General features: G+C 40.0%; 1 protein-coding gene across 2 annotated transcripts; it reads right to left on the bottom strand.

Moving 5' to 3' along the window:
• Positions 1-8394: 8394 nt before the first annotated feature.
• On the bottom strand, positions 8395-18474 carry ELF3 (E74 like ETS transcription factor 3). 2 transcript variants are annotated; one of them, XM_040337870.1, is made up of 10 exons: positions 18367-18474; positions 17906-18073; positions 16379-16609; positions 15386-15436; positions 15221-15298; positions 14319-14405; positions 14141-14221; positions 12141-12251; positions 9802-9994; positions 8395-8938 (listed from the first exon to the last, which is right to left on the bottom strand). In XM_040337870.1, the coding sequence occupies exons 2-10, from the start codon at positions 18066-18068 to the stop codon at positions 8824-8826; spliced, it is 1110 nt and encodes a 369-aa protein (XP_040193804.1). In that variant the 5' UTR covers positions 18069-18073; positions 18367-18474; the 3' UTR covers positions 8395-8823. The 2 variants fall into 2 exon arrangements, with proteins under 2 accessions (XP_040193804.1, XP_040193803.1); XM_040337869.1 differs by having other exon boundaries at positions 9802-9997.
• Positions 18475-20930: the final 2456 nt, after the last annotated feature.

Here is a 20930-nt window from a genome sequence, read left to right on the forward strand (position 1 = left end):
TCTACTTTAACTCCACCATTCCCATATGCATCACAGAGGAAAACTTTTGTTTTTGAGTTTTCAGAAAATAAATGTAGACAGCATTTTATGCTAAGTGAATAGGAACATGTAACAATTATTGTAGATGTCATCCCAGTTTGGCAGTAAAAGTGGAAATACACTTTAAACCCCAATTAAAGCATCGGTATTAATTACTGTAATTCATCCACACTAGTTTCTGCAGTAGAACACTGCAGAGTAGGACCACTGCTCTCACACACCATGCAGAAGCACTGGTCTTTAGTGGTCTGACAACCCCCCCAATGCAGAGTAATTCAATAAACATTGCTGCCAAGAGTGATTACAGGTGGTCAAAGCACTGTTCACAAAGTCGTTTTGAGACACTCAAACGCAGGATGGATATTCCATGTGTGGGAGCAATGGTTGGCACAGTGTGTTTAAACAGAAAAAAAAACATGTTTATTACTTTATATGCAGTTGGACTGCATTGATGTAATAAATGTCATAGACTTTACCTAAAGCATCACCAGCAAGTCATATGATGGGTCCCTGACGCACCCATGTCACATCATAAATAACATAAATAATTATATGAGATAACATAATTCTCAAGTAAAACACATTTCAAAAACAACTTTTTCTTTTCTCAGTATAAGCAAGTGAAAATAAGATTGTAAAAAAAACCTTATAAACTATTTGATTGCCAAGGGTGTGTTGCATATGTCCTAGATATGGTAACCACAAGAGGTAATATTTGTCCCCCTATATCTTAACAAGCTGTTGTTTCTGGTGATAGACAGTAATGCCAGTGGCAGCTGGTGCTCTATTGGTCAGGGGGGGGGGGGAGCAAACAAACCTCAGACACCTACCCTCCCCCTGGTCGCACCAGCCCACCACCCCACACCAAACCCTCTGGTCACCAGATCGATCGTTTACTGATTGATCAGCACTTACACCATCCAGGCCGTGGCTGCGGCTTCCCATCTCCGTCTCCTCCGTGTCCTGGCAGTCGCTGCTTCTCCTCCCAGGCCAATGGGGTTTTCAGACTCCCAGCCAATGGGGTCTTAGGACTCCCAGCCAATCAGGTCTCAGGACCGGCTTCCTGATTGGCCGGGAGAAGAAACAGGAAGACATTAAGATATTAATTTGCTAATGTCACACAACTGCGCCCCAAGCCCAACCTTTTGTTAAGACAATTAGAGCCTCAGGCTCTAATCATGTGCTTCAAAAAAAGAAAACCCCATTGAAATCCATGCGTCCAGCGCCCTGCATGTAGATTAGGGGCTGGACGCATGGATTAGGGGAGCGGCGCCTCTGCGCCCTTATGGAGCGGCCGCAACTGAGTTATGCTACAATCAATAGAGAGTGTATTTAAGAGAGCAACTTGGCAATTGGATCTGAGCTGTGCCTGGAAAGAAGTGGACATTTTATTCTCAGAGTAGTGGACTGACTAAAACCACCATGTAGGTATTGGACAGTGTCCCCCAGCCTGTGGGAGCAGGGTAATGTTAGAATGACCCTGTTATGGAGACTGGGGAGAGAAAATGTCTCCAAAGTAAATGCAGACTCTAAAGTTACAAAAATAGAGAGGCAGTGCTCTTTACATTAAGTATAAAAAGGACCTGTTTTAGGCTGGGTTCACACTTTCTGAATCTGGCTAAATAAAAGGAACTTTGGGCTCAGAGTCTACTAGATAAGATGCTGTGTTTCAGTTACATTTTTTTTTGGTCCTTTCTTGCATCAGATGACAAAGATTTGTTTGCCAGATTGCTGCATTGTGTGCAACAAAATCAGTAGATGATGATTATGTGGTCTTTTTGGTGATACATTGCAGTGGCCTAATCAACTCACCTCCTCTAATTGCCTTGAACAGGTTTCCATATCCTATCCACCAGTTTGTCATCATTGTTCTCAATATAAGATGCCTCATAGATAGTAGTAAACACATAACATAGTAGTGCACAATGCCCACCCTAAAGAAGAATGGTGAGGAGGTTTGTACTGAAGCGTCACTATTGACCACTATTAGTGATGAGCCGAACACCCCCCCGTTCGGTTCGAACCAGAACCTGCGAACAGACCAAAAGTTTGTGTGAACTTTAGAACCCTGTTAAAGTCTATGGAACTCGAACGTTTGAAATCTAAAGTGCTAATTTTAAAGGCTAATATGCAAGTTATTGTCCTAAAAAGTGTTTGGGGACCCGGTTCCTGCCCCAGGGGACATGTATCAATGCAAAAAAAGTTTTTAAAACGGCCATCTTTTTGGGAGCAGTGATTTTAATAATGCTTAAAGTAAACAATAAAAGTGAAATATTAAAATTTCATACCTGGAGGGGTGTATAGTATGCCTGTGAAGTAGCGCTTGTTTCCCGTGCTTAGAACTGTCCCTGCACAAAATGTCATTTCTGAAGGAAAAAAAGTAATTTAAAATCACTTGCGGCTATAATGAATTGTCGGCTCCCGGCAATACAGAGAAAAGTCATTCAACATGGGAATATGGTGCTTTGAGGGGTCACACGCTCTCTTGTCCTGCGGCCTGCCAGGTTGCGTGCTCGGATAAAGGGTCTGGTGTGGATTTTTGGAGGGAACTCCACGCCATTTTTTTTATTAGGGGTGGGGTTCCCCTTAAAATCCATACCAGACCTGAAGGCCTGGTAATTGAATTTGGGGGGACCCCCACACATTTTTTTTAATGAACGACTTATCTCTGTATTGCCAGGAGCCGACAATTCAATTTAGGCGCTAGTGATTTTAAATGACTTTTTTCCTTCAGAAATTACAATTTGTGCAGGGACAGTTCTAAGCACGGGAAACAAGCGCTGCTTTACAGGCATACTATACACCCTCCCAGGTACGAAATTTTAATTAAAATGTTATTGTTTCACTTTAAGAATTATTAAAATCACTGCTCCGGAAAAAACGGTTGTTTTTAAAACTGTTTTTTGCATTGATACATGTCCCCTGGGGCAGGACCCAGGTCCCCAAACATTTTTTTATGACAATAACTTGCATATTAGCCTTTAAAATTAGCACTTTAGATTTCTCCCATAGACTTTTACGGGGTGTTCCGTGGCTTTTCGAATTTGCCACAAACACCCCAAATTGTTCGCTGTTCGGCGAACAGACGAACAGGCAATGTTCAAGTTGAACATGAGTTTGACTCGAACTCGAAGCTCATCCCTAACCACTATGCTTCTTCTATAGGTCAGTGTGATGGTATCTCAAATTATTTATGAAAACTGAAGTTCTTAAATGGTGTGTCTGAGTGGCCAAGTCTTTGCTAAATGGAAATGTATACATCATAAAATGGAAAAAACAATTTTCAAACTGAAGCTTCCATAAAACACCACTGCTACTCCCCAAGCTGTAACATGTCCTGAAAACAAGAAGCAACAGTAATAATACTTCTGCCAGAGCTATTTGCAAAAGGATCAGCCCTGCTTATAAATAATTTGGTAACATGTTGGAAATGCTATCATCCCAAGCCATATTTTTTTTCAGTTTTTTCTTCCTGTGGTTTCCACATCCTACACACTTTTGCAACAGTTGCTCAAGCCACTTTCTAATCACCTGCTCAAGACACTGTTCACTCTGCTATACCAGTCATTGTCTTACCTCCTGCACCAGCCCTCTTAGCCATTGCCTAGCTTTCTGCCTCAACCATTGCCCAGTCTTCTGCTTCAGCTGTTGCAACCCAGCATTTGTTCATGTTCCTGCACCAGTCACATTAGTGGTGGTCTAGTCCAGGGGTCAAGTCCTGGGGAAAAAAGTGTGGGAACTCCCACCCAAAATGCATTCCCCCACCAAAAAAAAAAAAAAGAAAATGATACGCTCATATGCATAATTACTAATCCGCATGTTTTGTTTTTTTTTCAAAAAACTGTACCTTAGTAATCCTTTATGTTACTGGCCGCTTCCTGTATATGGATTCATCGTGTAGTGTGCGGGTATTCTGTCACTTCCTCGATGCCTCAATGTCTCCTGGGAGCTTTTGTCATTGTTCCCAGACATTGCGGCGGTCTGCCACGAGTTATCGCAGGATTTAGAAAGAACTAAGCAAGTGACTCGAGCTGGGCATCGCCGCTAAGTGAAGGATTGGCTCGGGCGGCTCGGCTGCTCTCGGCTGCTCTTGTCCTGCAAAGGGAACTGCATTCCTGCTGTGAAAAAAGTGCAGGGACTCCATTCCCACCCGTTCCAGCAGGATTTGAGCCCTGGTCTAGTCTCCTACTTTAGCCACTGACCAATCTTCTGCTCCAGCCATTAATCTTGATTTGACTTTTCTCCAGGGCGCCTACATCCTCACTCCTCTCTAGGCAGCTTTTGCTCAGCTTAATCAGTGAGTGTAGGCAATTAATAATAAATAAAAAAAGATTGATTCAGAATATTCATATGGGTTTCTGCCTATTTCATTTTAAAATAGACATATACCGTAATAAAATCTATAATTTCCTACCCTCCCGAATAATATGTTACAACTGGATTGCACAATTTACCATAATCTACCAAAAATAAAGTGCAAAAAAAAAAAAAAGAGATTATCACATGTTGACAACTCTACTAATTTGTACTTAGATAATTAATCATAATGGGTTGATTTACTAAAACTGGGGAGTGCAAACTCTGCAAAGAATCTGATCAGCTTTAAAAAAAAAATTGTTCAAGGCTTAATTGAACAAGCTGAAGTTAGAAGATCATTGGCTATCATGGACAGCTGCACTAGATTTTGTACTCACCAGTTTTAGTAAATCAGCCCCTATGTGACCACACACATATTTAAGATTTTCCTATCTTACTAAAAGTAGTATTACCCTGTCAGCACAGGGTCACTTGTATAAAAAAAAATACCTGCTAAAAGAAATATGAATATACTTGCCTTTCTTTTGACATGTTTGTTGAAGGGCTGCTGCTTCAATGCTCCCCGGCTGTTGGAGATATTTCCAGGTATGTCGAACACATGCCCCCCACCACACACCGTGGTTTCTCCTATTGGCTTGTACATCACTATAGGACATCCGAACATTTGGGAGGAACCCAGCATGCAGCTAGGAAACAGATATTCAATTTATCTGACTGGTCGAATGCTTGCAGTGCCAGGGAGTAGCAAAGTGGCAAGAAATGGGCTGCCGAAGAAGGTTTTGACAATATCTATAGCAGGTATGCTTTTCAATACAAGTGATCCTATGTTACTTGTTACTGTGTGGCATCATTTGTAAAGAGGGTTTTTATAAAAGTCAATTCATTATTAGGTGTTGGCGATAAGGCATACAAATTTTTTTTACACTAGTTTTTAAATTGGTGAATGATTTATGCTCCCCCAGTCAATTTCGGCAGCCTTGCTCTAATTGGAGTAACTTTGGCATATCACAAAACAAACTATCAGAAGACACCTCAATTTCAGCAAAGCAGATTTAGCTTATTGTTGTTTCAGGTTACACTAAACAATACAAATGGCAGCAGGATGTGCAAGAGGTGTCCAATCAGAATACAGTTTACTAGAGCCAATTATTCATTGTTCTGTGCCGCCTTTTAGCTTCGGTTAAGCAGGAAGTTGACCTCCGGAAAGGATTATGTCACTGTTGGATATTCCCATATATCCATACAAGGAATGAGTACGCTAAAAACTTATCAGTGCATGACTTTGGCTTTGACTTTGACTGCTAGTAAAATGTTTTCCAATTTTTTTCTTTTTGTGTTTTTCTAGGAAAAACATTTCTAACTATAAACAATGATAGTTATACAAAAATCTGATTGATCACACCCCATAACACGTGTACATTACAACTGCACTTCATACCCTGATGAAGCCACTAATTTTCATGAAACATGTAGGAATAAGGGAATTTTTAATTATTAGTTGGGAAATGTATTTTCAATTACTAAAACAGGTGAGAATACAAGGAATTTAGAAAAAAATATATTTGACGATACAATAGAATGTATACAAATGAAAGGTTATGTTGTTAGAATAAAAGAGAAGTATGGCCAAAGTTTGTTCAACCATACTTCTCTTCTGGGTCACAGGACTCACTTTTGCACCAGTTTGTGCCAGAGTCAGCTAATAGCAGGCTGACGTGACAGAGCCGCTTCAAGCACCGGAAGGATTCTGACCATATTGTGATCCACTCAGCTGTATGACTGACAGCTGGCTGCGGTTCTCAGCACGCAGCTGAGAGCCAAAGCTGTGCTGGTCTTCTCACCAGCCTGATGGAGGGGAAGAGCAGAGAACAGTGACTGACAGTCATCACTTTCTGCTCAGAGCTGACCGAGAACTGAGCGATCATGTGATTGCTCAGTTCTCTGGCTTGGAGCCAGCAGGGATCAATTGCAACATCAAACTAATCTTGCAGCATGAAGGTGAATATGTGAGTTTGTTTTTTTATATCCCAAACTTCTCTTTTAATAATAGTCGCTGTCAGCTGACATAACAAATAGAGAAACTATATTCTATGGGGAGGGGGGGGGGGTTGAAGTTTAAAATCTTTTATTCTCTTTAGTCCAATCAGTGGTTCCCTGGTGACAGTGAATACCAAGGCTCAGGGCATGACAAAATCTTCCCTCAACTAGCCTTAAGTGTTTCCAAAACTTCACCACTTTAGACAGTGGCTTCTGCCCAGCCATCTCGGTCCTAAGTTTTTCTACGTCCAACCAAGCTCTCATGGACTTACCAATTACACTTTTCTCTTCTCTCTGACGACTCTCTCTTTTCCAGACCATTATACCCTTTTGAAGTTCTTCCCACCACTGAAAAAGGACTTCATATGAAGATCCATGAAGGCCTCTTGACCCGTACCATATGTAAAATGGTCTCAAATAAAACCCCTTTCATAACTATTTTAAGAGTCCAATTGGGGGAGCTGTGTGTTTTGTCACAAGGAGCCCATAATTCTTTTCTACTATATTTGAATATCTTTTTGAAAGTTACCTTTTGTTTCTTTTATATGTTAATGTTTCCTTGTAAAATATCTTGTAATGCATGAAATGCCAAGAAAACAAACAAAAACAAAAAAAACAAGTGTTTATGTTTGTAAAATGTTGCATGCATGTACATACCTATTACTACTAATAAAAATGTTTTATTCACTGTACATACCGATTGTTACTACTAAAATTTAAAATAATTTAAACAGAATGTCTTTAATACAGATATGTCTCATACCCTGTCTTTCAGTAACATTCATCCAATTTTTTTCCAATTTAAAGGTTTTTTAATTGGCAAAGCTGTACTCAATAGACTGCAAGTAATAGATTCCCAGAAAGAAAAAAAAGTTTGGAGCAGGCACCATGATACTTCAATTTTTGTATGTTATTTAAAATTTCATACTTTTATTTGTTTCTTTATACAAATTCCTAAATGATAATATTTAACATATATACAATTGATCTTTAAAAAAAAATGTATATTACAATGCACACATAAAAATGTCTTCATATAAAAATATAATATATACACACACATGACAGTCCAGCTGAATTATTAGAAGAATACAAAAATACAACAAAATAGTCAGTAGGATAAGTGCATAGGGAAAGTTATAATCTATCTAAAAGGCAATATTTACAAGAAATTTATATATTATCTGTACATATAGCACTAACATTACCATGCCTTTATTAAGGCTACAACTACCATTCTAGAACTGCAATACTTCTACAAAATGATCTTTACTTAATTAAAGCGGAGGTTCCGCTGATTTTTTTTTTTAAAGTCAGCAGCTACAAATACGGCAGCTGCTGACTTTTAAAAAATGGACACTTACCTGTCCAGCGCGCCCGCAATGTCAGCAGCCGAGGCTGAGCAATCGCTCGGTCCTCGGCTGATTCCGCCGCCATCCTCGGTAAGGGAATCAGGAAGTGAAGCCGGGGCGGCTTCACTGCCCGATTCCCTACTGCGCATGCGCGAGGATCGCAGCGCGCCCTCACTGGTCCCCGCTCTCTCCTGGGAACAGTGTTTCCCAGAAGACAGCAGGGGGAGTGACGTCACATCTGCACTCCCCTCCCCCTGAAAGGTGCCAAATGTGTCACCGGAGGAAAGGAGGGATCCAAAAAGCGGAGGTTCACTTTTTGTGTGAACCTCCGCTTTAACAACACTTTGTAAAGAACACTGCAGTGTTATTTAATCAATAAGGAAAACAGATCTACAGATATAGACCATATAGACATACAGCCAAATTTGTAGTTTAGGCTTGAAACCATGATCTTATTTTCCTTCCAATTCATTAAATACCGGTGAATCTTAATTGGGTCGGCGGTTGATGCGCCATACACAAACTATTTCCTTTCAGACTGGGTCTAAAACAATCCAATCTGAAACTCATGCTGTGCACAGGTAGCTTATTCAGAGTCTACAACCTGAAAAGCTTGCCTTTAGAATATATTTTTTCAAAACTCATTTCATTTTTACCTTTCAGGTAAAAAAAAAAAATTATCGAAACAAAACAAGACAAATATTCAGAAAAATTTATGAATAGCTCTGCTGAAGCAAAAAGTTGTTTAGCTAATGACTTAATCCCTCAAAAGGGATATCGTTCCATGATAGTACTCAGCCCAGATGTACATTAGGCTGTGTACATTAGCAACCATTTGCTCTAACAATTCACATTAACTACAGCAAAGAAACTAAAAACCTTTTCAATGGTAAATAATATGTCACATACAAAAATAAAACTGGTTTACAACAACCTACAGAAGCTAAAATATCAGCTTAAGTTTTTGGCACCGTAATAATGATGCTACATTAATGTCCTTAGAAAAAAAGGTTGGGGTCTGAGGTAAACATGCACAGTGGAAGCATATCCGCACTATGTACTATCTTCCATTCTGCATTTAACATCCTTGGGACACTTTGTCACTCAACTGCCATCCAGTGGCGTTCTTCCCAAATTTATATACCAATCTGCGACCATCTACACGCTCGAGGATTTCTCGTTTATAGTAGTACCTGTGAAAATAAGAATAATGATTTAATATATTTAAATGACAAGTGTGATTAGCTATATTTCCAGAGTATTTATTTTTGCATTATCTTGAGATTCTTAAACCTTCTACTCAGTGGCGTAGCGTGGGTTGTCAGCGCCTGAGGGCGAGGCAAGTAATTTGCGCCCCCCCCCCTGACCCATGGACTTACCTATTTTCAGCTATCTCCAGTCTGGTCACATGATCCACCATGTGAGACAGCGGTGGCTGTAGGGAAGAGGAGAGCGTGCTTGATAATGACTGGTAAAGCCTGGAGTGGTGACATCATGCATATGTTTCTATGTCCCATCTGTTGTTTGGCGCTCCCTCATCTTCACACTCGTGACAGCGCCCCTCTAAATTTTGCGCCTGGGGCGGTCATCCCCCTTGCACCCCCCCCCCCACGCTACACCACTGCTTCAACTTAGTTCTAACCATAATGCCGCGTACAAACGATCAGAATTTCCAATAGAAAAAGTCAGGTGGACTTTTTTCATCGGAAATTCCGACCGCATGTAGCCCCATCTGAGTTTTTTCATCGAAAATTCCGATGAATTCCATCGGAGTTTAGATATAGAACATGTTCTATTTTTCTCCGATGGAATTCGGTCGGAATTCCGATGTGATTTGGCAGGGGAAAAGCCAGATTGTGTGTGCGCGGAATAACTGTTTGGTGGAAGCTATAGTTTCTTTATCTATTTGATTTCCCAATAAATGGTTCTTACCATTACATATACACTGACATTTACCAAAGCTTTGGAACTTTTACTTAAGCTGTTTATTGTAAATTTTGCATTTTATTATTATGTCATAGCAAGGTATAGATAATTGTTTCCAAGTGATACTAACCTCATGGCTCGACTAAGTTTCTCATATGTCATACTGGCATTCCTTTTCTTTTGTCCCCACAGTTGGGCCACTGCCTCTGAACGAAGGAATTTGAAGACCCCTTCAGTTCTATCTTCCCACTTCAAAAGGCCTTCATTCAAATCTGGATGCAACAATATATCCCGAATAAACTCCCAGAGGTGTGTACCACGTGCTGCTAGGAAAAAAATATTAGAAAATGATTCAGCTGCAAAATACAGTCAAAAAGGTATTTAATGCAATAACTTGTTTTGTATGGGAGTTGTTCTTGAGAAAAGTGAAGCTGTTGTCCATAACATTTAGGTGATGTTTTCCAGTGCTTGTTGGAAAAATAATAAAGTAGAACTATAGGCAACAAATCTATTTCCATTTTAGATCAACTAAGGAAGGGTTATAAACCCCTGTCAGACTTTTTTTTTTGTTGCATTCCATTGGGGAGATTTCCCTTCACTTCTCGTCCCATAGCTAAACAGGAAGGCAAAGGAAATCCCTGCAACTTAAGGGAATTTCTTGGGGATCCTAAGTCACCAGAACTAGTGTCCCCATTGTAAGATTTCATTTCTATTACTTTTCTGGGGACAACCCAAAATTTAGGATTTTCTTTTACTTTCATTTTCAATGATAATGGTAAACTGGACCAATTGAGAGGGTGAACTGACAGCATTAACAACCTGACAAGTAGTCTAATCTCCATTTTACCCAAAACTAAAAATTTAATTATACTTTAAGGTTGTATTAAACCCTTAGCTTTTATTATATTAATGCATTGAGCACAATAAAATAAACATTCTCCAGGAAACTATTTGCTAAAATACCTACTCCAGCATTAGCAGTTTACACTTTTGAATGCAGCTGGCTCCTGTTCTCTTAGTACTGCATCCCTGAACTCCTGGGGCCAAATCCTCATAAGGGATACGCAGGCAGAACTGCTGTTCAGCCTGCGTATCCCTGTGCCTATCTTTGGAACTGATCCTCAGAAGCAGTTTTCCAAAGATAGGCAGAAGATCTGACATCTGTAAGACACTTACATTGTCAGATCTTAGGATGTAGTACCGCATCCGCCGCTGGGGGCATTTTGCGTTGAAATGCCGCTTTGCGTATGCAAATGAGGACTTACGGAGATCCACAAAGCTTTTCAGCTTTGTTTTTTCTGCGTAAGTTTACGTTTGCATACGTAAAATTAGGGATGCTTTTACAAAGTGTAAACTAGTTACACCTTGTAAAAACAGACCTTTTTTTCGATCGCCGCTATTTTTTTTAAATTTTGAATTTTATTTTTCGGCGCGTAACTTTTTTTTTACCCGACGCAACTTTATTGTCCCGTCGCAATCCACAAAGCCCGGCGTAATGTAATTTCGCGCGCTGCCCGTCGGGAAAATGACGTCACGAGCATGCGCAGTACGGCCGGTGCGGGAGCGCGCCTCATTTAAATTGTCATCGCCCCCTGCAGAAGAGGACCGCTTTGCGCCGGAGACATTTAAGTTACACGACCGAAAATTTCTAGGTAAGTGCTTTGTGGATCGGGCACTTAGGTAGAAATTTTCCGCCAGTGTAACTTAAATGGTAAAAGTTAAGTTAGGCTACGTTTTTGTGGATTTGCCCCCTGGTCTTTACAAGAAAGAGTTAACAGTGGACAGTGCAAGTGCAGTCTCAAGACAGTCCATTAGCCTTGAGAAGCATTGCCATCCTAGGCTACAGGGCTGTACAGTGTAGGGAGACACAGCTCTAGTCCATGCATACAAAGGTGGCTCCATGGAACCAGCTTAAACTGGAGCAAAACTTAAAAGATAAAGCTGCATACTGAGTAAGTAATTAAAGTGGTTGTAAAGGCTGAAGGCTTTTTACCTTCATGCATTCTCTGCATTCAAAATTCTCCTCATTAGCTGCCAGTGAGCCATGAGGAGAGAGCGGGGAGGATGGGGGGCCCCCAAGCCACAGCTCTATGTGTCTTATAGACGCATAGAGCAGGGCTCGAAAGTGAGCATGCACCAGTGCCCCCATAGCAAGCGGCTTGCTACTGGGGCTACTGGTCAAGGGGGGAGGAGCCAGAAGCACCAAAGGGGGACCCGAGAAGAAAAGGATCGGGGCTGCCCTGTGTAAAACTGTTGCACAGAGCAGGTATGTATAACAGTTTTTTTTTAATCTGAACCTTTAATACCACTTTAAAACAGTTGCTGAAAAAATTGGAGTGTTTAATATCACTTTAAATCTATTTCGATGTTATGGGCAACAGTCATTGAATTCTTTTTCTAGCTCTAGTTTTTATTTTTAAACATATATGTTTTGTTTTTATTAATGGAAAATGTTCCTTTTCTACTCACAGTGCTTGTTCTTCTTTGACTCCAGGATGTCTCTGCAATCAGAGGCCAGCTTTCTAGGTCTTCCCCGCCTTCTCTTGTTTGGTGTAACATCCTTTTTGTTTGAGAACAAATCTGAATGAGAGACAAAAACAATCAAGCTTATTATAATAAAACAGCAGAACACACTAAATAAACTTGTATGCATTTCCTACTGGATATTTTGTTTAAATGTGTTGTGATATTAAAGAAAATTATTAGTGAGCATTTTACCCTTTATGATACTCACTCTTTAGTCTTGTATCCCTAAAAAATAAGGGCTGTAGCACTTAATTATAAATTAATCTGCACTTACACTTTCACAGTCCCCCTGCAAAGTTCCACTACGACCACCCCTGAAAAGGTCTGTTGATCCTGCTAGTAAAGTCCAACAAATGAACGAATGCAGCTTACTGTGAAGCCCTGTACACATGCTCGGTTTTCTCGGCGGTAAAAAGTCTGCCGAGAAAACCGAGGGGAAAGCCGAGAACCTGGCAGGAAAACTGCCATTGAGCTTTGGCCGGGAATCCCGGAAGTGTGTATGCTCCATCTGCACTGCCTCGCACTGTTTCCCATAGGTAAGTAGTAGATCTGGCGGGGAAAAAAAACGCCGGGAATCCCGACGGGAAAATAGAGAGCAGGTACTCTATTTTCCTGCTGGGATTCTCAGCTGTTTTCCTGATGGGAAAGCTGCGAGGAAGCATACACATGTCCGGTTATCCCGGTCAAAAGCTCTCCTGGCAGTTTTCCTGCCGGGAAAACAGGTCGTGTGTACGAGGCTTGGCGGTGTGACAATGATAGTGCAGAGTTGCCCGTTTGCACTACAGCGAGATGAAAACATTTTTGCATTGGGGTGGCTATTAGCATCATCACTATTAATTCACAAGCCTGTAGCTTGTCAATCAACACCAGACCACACCAAATCCTATCCACTGCTTTCTGGATTGACAGCACTACCTCTGCTGCTAAAACCATCCCACTGTAAGCGGCAATGTCTGGGAAGAGGAGCATGTCCGATATATATGGAGGGTTTGGCCCAGTCTAAGAAGGTAAATGAAATGTTTTTATTTATTTTATGAGGCCTGTGCATCACGTAGTGGATTTGATATTGTTTAGACCAGGGATCCTCAAACTACGGCCCTCCAGCTGTTGTAGAACTACACATCCCATGAGGCATTGTAACACACTGACATTCACAGACATGACTAGGCATGATGGGATTTGTAGTTCCTGAACAACTGGAGGGCCGTAGTTTGAAGACCCATGGTTTAGACTGTCATATAGGAACCTTTAGTTCTACATCCGCTACCTGAATTGTCAGTCATTGATCCCAGATGGGGGCCAAGTTGACCATTCTGTCTATTATTGGCAGAGGCCATGTGAAACATAAATGTCACCTTCATTCTTGATAGAAACATTACTTGCATGCAATATAAAAAAAAAATGGAATATTATATCTTGAAGAAGGAACGTTGCTGCTACAATATCACTTGTCAAGATTATTTATTGTAAAAATATTCCACAATACAACGGAAAGTATTGTAGGCAAAAAGCTCATGTGGGTACTAGAATCATATACAATTATTTAGGACAATTCTTTTCTTCCATGTACTTTTCCCTCCATGTATTCCTGCTGTAATCTAAACCAGATATCGTTATCTCAGCGCTCCAACACTTTAGTGTCATTGACTTTTGACCTCCAGTGCTCATACTTTACAGAATAAGGTGATATCAGTTATCAAATTTTTAAAAGAGGGAAGTATCTTCAGAAAACTCAACCCGATGACTGAAGGTTGTGATAATGAGGAAGTAATTCTAAAATAATTCATTCTCAAGTAACTTCTGTTTTTTTTTCTATTTGCATATTTAATTAACTTGATTTTGTTGGCAATAAAATCATAAAAATATTGTCAAACACATGTATTTGTATTTGTACAATATTCTTGTCAAAAACATGTATTTGTATTTGTACAATATTCTCTCACCTCTTTTCAAATGACTTTTGATATCCAGATCACTTCCTGCTGAAGAATCTCCAGCTTGTGGGCTATATTGCCCTGTCCCTGCTAAATAAAAGAAAATTTAGGTCATCGACCGGAAAACAATCTCTAAAGATTCTATCAATAAAGCTGTATTATATTATTCAGTCAGTGATATGCTTACCAGATGCGCAGGATTCAGAGCTTGCTGGAGAGATCGGATCAGAGTAATAACCCCCATCTTTTGTCACATCGCCGTAAAAGTCATACTCTGAAACGATAGACAAGAAGTCAATATTTTTTTTTCCATACTTTGTGCATTTCTCTTCTTTTATTAGAGTTGTTGACTCTCTCTTATTAGAGTTGTTGACTGTTTCACTAGCTAGGATGTCCTATATTATAACTAAAATCAAACTGTCCCATATACCGTATATACTCGAGTATAAGCCGAGTTTTTCAGCACATTTTTTTGTGCTGAAAATGCCCACCTTGGCTTATACTCAAGTCACTTTTTGGCGCCTGATCTCCCGGACTTTGGGGATAAGTCCGGTACTGGCCAGACCTACGGCTGGGGAGCACCGATTTTTCATAGCCGGGCACCCCTTACATAGACTCCCATGTTAAACGTCAGTCTAGTCATGGACACAGTGAGGCATGGGCACAGTGAGGCAAAGTGAGGCATAGTGAGGCATGCAGATGGAAACCCTAGGCTTATACTCGAGTCAATAAGTTTTCCCATTTTTTGTGGTAAAATTAGGTGCCTCGGCTTATATTCGGGTCGGCTTATACTTGAGTATATAGGGTATTCATTTTGTTTATTAGGCAATTTCCAAATAGAGGAGTGCACAACTCCTACAAAGGTTTGTTAATATTTAATGTACACTTTTTCCCCACGTTATGTGCCAACGACCCATGAAACCCCCAACCTTACCCTTATTTGGAATGTTGACAACTCTGTACAGAATACATGCATTTCAAATACAAAAGCTGCTTTCACAATGTCCCACACCCACTAGCTCTTCTCAGGCAAATCATATACCCCCCCCCCCTCCAACACCCTCTGATTGTAATTCAAAGGTTCCATACCTTTTTCCTTCTTGATTTCAAACTGCAGATCTTCATTTCGGATTAAGTCACAGATTAGATCCCACTGAAATGGGTCTCCTATAAAAATGTGAAAAGTCATCAACTAAAATAGAAAACAAAACACAAATACTACAAGAATAAAGCAAAGTGAAAATGAAGAATTACCAGTTAATTCATAATCCGTGATTCCAGTATTCACTGTTGGAGGAGTTTGCCCTGTATAAACAACATTTTGGCACAGTTATATTGAGTAGCAACTTCACACATGAGAATGCATGTTTTTTTTTTTTGTGCATTTTATTTATAATATAAACCATAAGCCTTGAAATATCATTATTTATTAAGGAAATTTTAAATCTGATCTATACACATTAGAGAAATCTAAGCACTTGCAATATCACATGGTTTATGCTATGAGTGGTTTCTGGAGTTGACATTGAGACAAAGGCAGCATATTAGTGGCTCAGCTTAAATAATGACCACTTGAACTTTATTGGGACACTAGTCACACGATCAGGTGTCAGAGGAACTGGACCGTGACAGACAGCTACTGTCCAATTAAACACTCTTGCTACTTATTTATTTTTAGACCATGGACATAGGTTCAGTGTTATATACCATTAATGTGTTGCAAGTTCTGGTAGCTATATATATATATATATATATATATATATATATATAAACACACACTGTATATACTCGAGTATAAGCCGAGTTTTTCAGCACATTTTTTGTGCTGAAAATGCCCCCCTCGGCTTATGCTCGAGTCACTTTTTTGCGCCTGATATCCCGGACTTTGGAGACCCAGTACTGGACAGCTGTAGATCCCCTGGACCCCAAACCTAGCACACATGTAGCCACACTCTTCCTCTACAAGTGTGCAAAGTTTGTTGTCCGGGGGACCTACGGCCAGGGAGCACCGATTTTTCAAAGCTGGGAACCCCTTCCATAGACTCCCATGTTAAACAGTAATTTCTCTGGTGACTTTGGGGACCCTGTACCGCTGTCACTACTCCTGTCAGCCTTGTAACAGGAGAAAGGTGCCCCCCATCCCTACAGTACACAATTGCGCTCAGGGCAGCTTTCCATCCCGCCCACCTCTTGTCCTGGCCTTGGGTCATTTTGTGTATGGTTTACTAATATTGGCTGAGTACTTACATTCTTTAAGCTGGCTCAAATGATCATAAAGCTTGTCTCCAAGTCCCCCAAACATCGACCTCATATCTTGCCTGCTGAGTTGGCAAAGACGTTGCCCATCCATGTCACATTGCTTCAGATCTATAGTGCTGGCATCCCATTTGTTCCTCTCTATGCTGTAACTGAACCAGTCCAACACTTGTTCTCTGGTCCACAGGTTTGGCATGTTCTGAGCCCACCCACATAGGTCCACTGCAAAATAATAAAAAAAAAATCAATTTCAATTTTTTTACGCAAACACACATAAGAAGCCTGATTTCCTAAAGGAGTTGAGGATCTCAACACAATAGATTGTCAATAGAACTGTCCAATCATGTAAAAAGCTAAAATCTGCTCATTTATTTCATCTGCGCATAATTGGATAATTAAAGTAAACATTCACACAGTTTATTGAGTTTATTGTGTGAAGATTCTCAGCTCCTTAAATAAATTAGCCCAACATATAGTGTAAAATGCAGTGATGTAAAGTGCCCATGGGCCATATTGATTCAGAAGGCGAGTAAGCTGTAAAGTGTACACTTTAAACATACATATGATTGGATGTTTGAAGAGAACGCCAGACCAGTTGAGCTCAGTTTTCATATTCGTAAATTTGACCTGGATCCCTTCACTTCATTTAAATTAATTACTGTACATTTCACATTTTATTGATAAAGTCTGGCTTGTGACATTGTGTGGCTTGAGGCTTCAGACAACTGACACCATTATTAGCCTACTTAAGATGCTTATTAGATAATTCAGTGCATAAGAAAGAAAAGACAATAATAATAATAATAATAATAATAATAATAATAATAATAATAATAATACTTAAATTACACACTGGTAGTGTTATTTGAGCATATAATTGCCTGTCTATAAATATGCATACAATATGATTCTTCATAATGCCAACTTGTGGGATATATCTGCCCTCATGTCATACGACATAATGGAAACACATAAATGCAAGGGTAAGGACAATTTGAAGGTGTTTGCATATCAGATGTGGCTCATGTTCTTCCCAGATTGGAGTTTTACAACTACCTCCGGTTTCCATAGAACAGCACAGCCCACGCTATGCAAACTCGACATACTCTACAAAATCATCTTGGAAAAACTGTGCCAAACTTTAGCACTTGCAAGGCTTAATGATTGCTTAATCTCACAATTGCAATGTATGTTTTTGAATAGTGTAAATAAAAAAATAAAAAAATTATATATATATATTTATATATATATATATATATATATATTATATATAATATATATATATATATATATATATATATACCATATTTATTGGCGTTTACCCTCTATTTTCAGGGTAAAAAAGTGAGTGTTATACGCCAATAAATACATACATATATATATATATATATATATATATATATATATATATATATATATATATATATACACACACACACATTTTATGTGTTTGTGTCTTTGCAGCAGATGCTTTATACTTTAATATTGTTGTATATAGTATCATATTATTTTTTTTACCTGCTAGTTCACTGCTCGACTCCGGAATGGCAAAAGTAAGGAACTTGTCATTATCCAGGCTTGATAAAAGGCCAGACGGCACAGGATGAGCTTGGATTGGTGGATATAACGTCGTAATGTAGTTTGTAAGAATACTGCTCATGTCACATGTTGCTCCCGCCATTGTCCCTAAAGTATAACACAATAAACACTCAGTCTAACCCAAAAGATGGTCATTTTTGTTTCTTTGCAGAAAACGGTAGAAATGTCTTTGCTCATCAAGTAGTCACTTCTATACATGCTTGAACTGCCTGTACTTGTATAGTTATTAAAAACATTCTACAATGCTTTGTTTAAATAAAAAAAATGTAATAAGCCTAAATTTAGCATACTGAAAATGCAAAGAACAGCTAATAAAATATAAGGAAGCCATAGTATATTGGAGAAGAACTCACTTAAATACAAGGTTAAGGTTAACATACCTGGGCAGGTTTACAGGATAGAACAATCTCCAAGACAACTTAGTATAGCAAGTATGAGAGCGAAACTGACTTATATACACCCAACCCATGAAACCTGATTCCACCAGCTATGTACAGACTAAAGAATGGGACTTTCCCCAGGTGCATGATGTGAGTTCAGAGGCCGCCTAGAAATTTGCATAGCAATCGTTGTCCAAACCTGGCTGAGGTGAAAAGGCACAGGTGGTTTAATCATTGCCAGAGGCGACAGATGTATAAACACGGCAATGTTTGCTATGCCATTTCCAAGCTTTAGCTATGACATTTACTATTGCAGATCTTACCCACAACCATTCAACGCTAACTACTTCAGTGGAAATGGGTGTTTATTTCAAGCAATCTGTTCCCAACTATATATACTGAATTACTGTATTTTGCTTTAAAAGAATTTCAGTGCATCACAATCTTTCAAGTTCCCTTGCAAAGTGAATTAACCCCATTGCATCTCATTTCTGTAACACCTCTACTAGCCGAATGCTAATATTGTTTAAAATGATTGACTTGCTAACAGTAAGTGATTGGTAATACTGTAATTTTTTTACAATTCAGAGCCACTGTACGTTGCCTACATGTCTTTCCCACCCACACCACTATAGATATTTTTACAGTTGTACTTACGATAACATCACTGCACAGAGATTATGTTAACGTCAATGTGAAGAGATAAAGTTATCAAAGACATTAGCTAACAGTCATATGTTCATGCTCAGTCAAACAATCTAATATATTAACAAGTATCCATAAACATGCATGATTATATCACATAAATGTACTTAGCAAATGCACCAAACGCCAGCCTAATCTTAGAAGAACAATACCAATCTTCTGGGAAAATCCATCTAGGCCAGTCAGTAATCAACTAATGTTTTAATTATTTTACGTCTACAGGCCCCTTTGCTGAGGAGCTCTTGCCTCTTGCTTTTGTACTTATAAGATCACTCTCCATCTTGAATTCCTCTGGATTTCTGATGTATATCCTTTGTGTTACAATGCTTTTTAATCTTGATCTTGTACATGCTTAGAGAGCCCCCATCCACAAAGGGCACTGACCTCTTCAGTGTAACTTTGGAATAAATACTTTACATCTTCGGATTAAATCATGCTGGACAGAGACAACCAATACTTATTACAAGAAAGGAAAGAACTGTTTTAACTAAAGCAATTTTTGACCTAGACCAGGCAGATTCTCCATGTAATTTTGGCAGTTGGCAGCAAGTATCCTCTAGTAGGTGTATGCAAAGTGTGGTTCCATTCTTCCAAATGTAGCCTAATAACATAGGGCCAAATCTTCAAAAGAGATACGCAGGCGGAACTGCTGTTCAGCCTGCGTATCCCTGTGGCTATCTTTAGAAACGATCCTCAGAAGGATTTTTCCAAAGATAGTCAGAAGATCCGACATCTGTAATAGACTTACACTGTCGGATCTTAGGATGCAGTACCGCATCCGCCGCTGGGGGCATTTCGAGTCGAAATGCCGCTTTGCGTATGCAAATGATTACTTAAGCAGATCCACAAAGCTTTTTAGCTTTGTGTTTTCTGCGTAAGTTACGTTTTGCATACGTAAAATTAGGGATGCTTTTACAAGGCCTAAACTGTTTAGACCTTGTAAAAACAAACCTTTTTTTCGATCGCCGCGTTTTTTTTTTAATTTCTAATTTTTTTTCCCGGCGCGTATTTTTTTTTTTACCCGACGCAACTTTATTGTCCCGTCGCGATCCACAAAGCCCGGCGTAAAGTACGTTCGCGCGATGCACGTCGGGAAAAATGACGTCACACGCATGCGCCGAATGTCCGGTGCGGGAGCGCGCCTCATTTGAATAGGAATCGCCCCCTCGAGCAGACGACCGCCTTGCGACGGAGGCACTTAGGTTACACAGCGTGTAATTTCTAGGTAAGTGCTTTGTGGATCGGGCACTTAGGTAGAAATTTAACGCCTGTGTAACTTAACTGCTGAAAGTTAAGTTAGGCAGCTTTTTTGAAGATTTGGCCCATAGGCTCTGTTTTTAGTTTGGAGAAAATCTTCCTCCAGTCAAAGGAAAAGGCATCAAGTTATTGGTACTTTATGAGAATGGTCTGTCAAGCTCAGGAGCGTGCCTGACAGACCGTTCTCAGTGCGTATGCTTGGAAATGTGCTGTGAACACCCCAGTGACGTCATTATGCCAGACGCTGCGCTCCACAAGCGTCTCAGCCCTCTCTTCTGAACTCCACCACACACCAGCCGGCTCCCAGCAGACTTTCAGCAGGAACACTCAGCGGGGAGCAGAACTGCAGCAGCAGATAGCAGGGCAGACAATCGATCGGGGCAGTAAGCCAGAATTAGACACAGAAGCATGGTCATAGGATTAGCCAGGGTCATCAACAGGTGGGCAATGAGGTACCAAATCAGGAGCAGAGCGATGTCAGGAACTAGCGACAAGACAGAAGCAGGATCCAAGATTAGGTCAGGAGTAAGCCGGTTCAGCAACCATGGGAACACACTGGAGGTACACAGGACACAGGGAACAGCTGAAGACAAGTCAGCATT

The sequence above is a fragment of the Rana temporaria genome, chromosome 2 (genome assembly GCF_905171775.1).
Source record: "Rana temporaria chromosome 2, aRanTem1.1, whole genome shotgun sequence".
Lineage (NCBI taxonomy): Eukaryota > Metazoa > Chordata > Amphibia > Anura > Ranidae > Rana > Rana temporaria.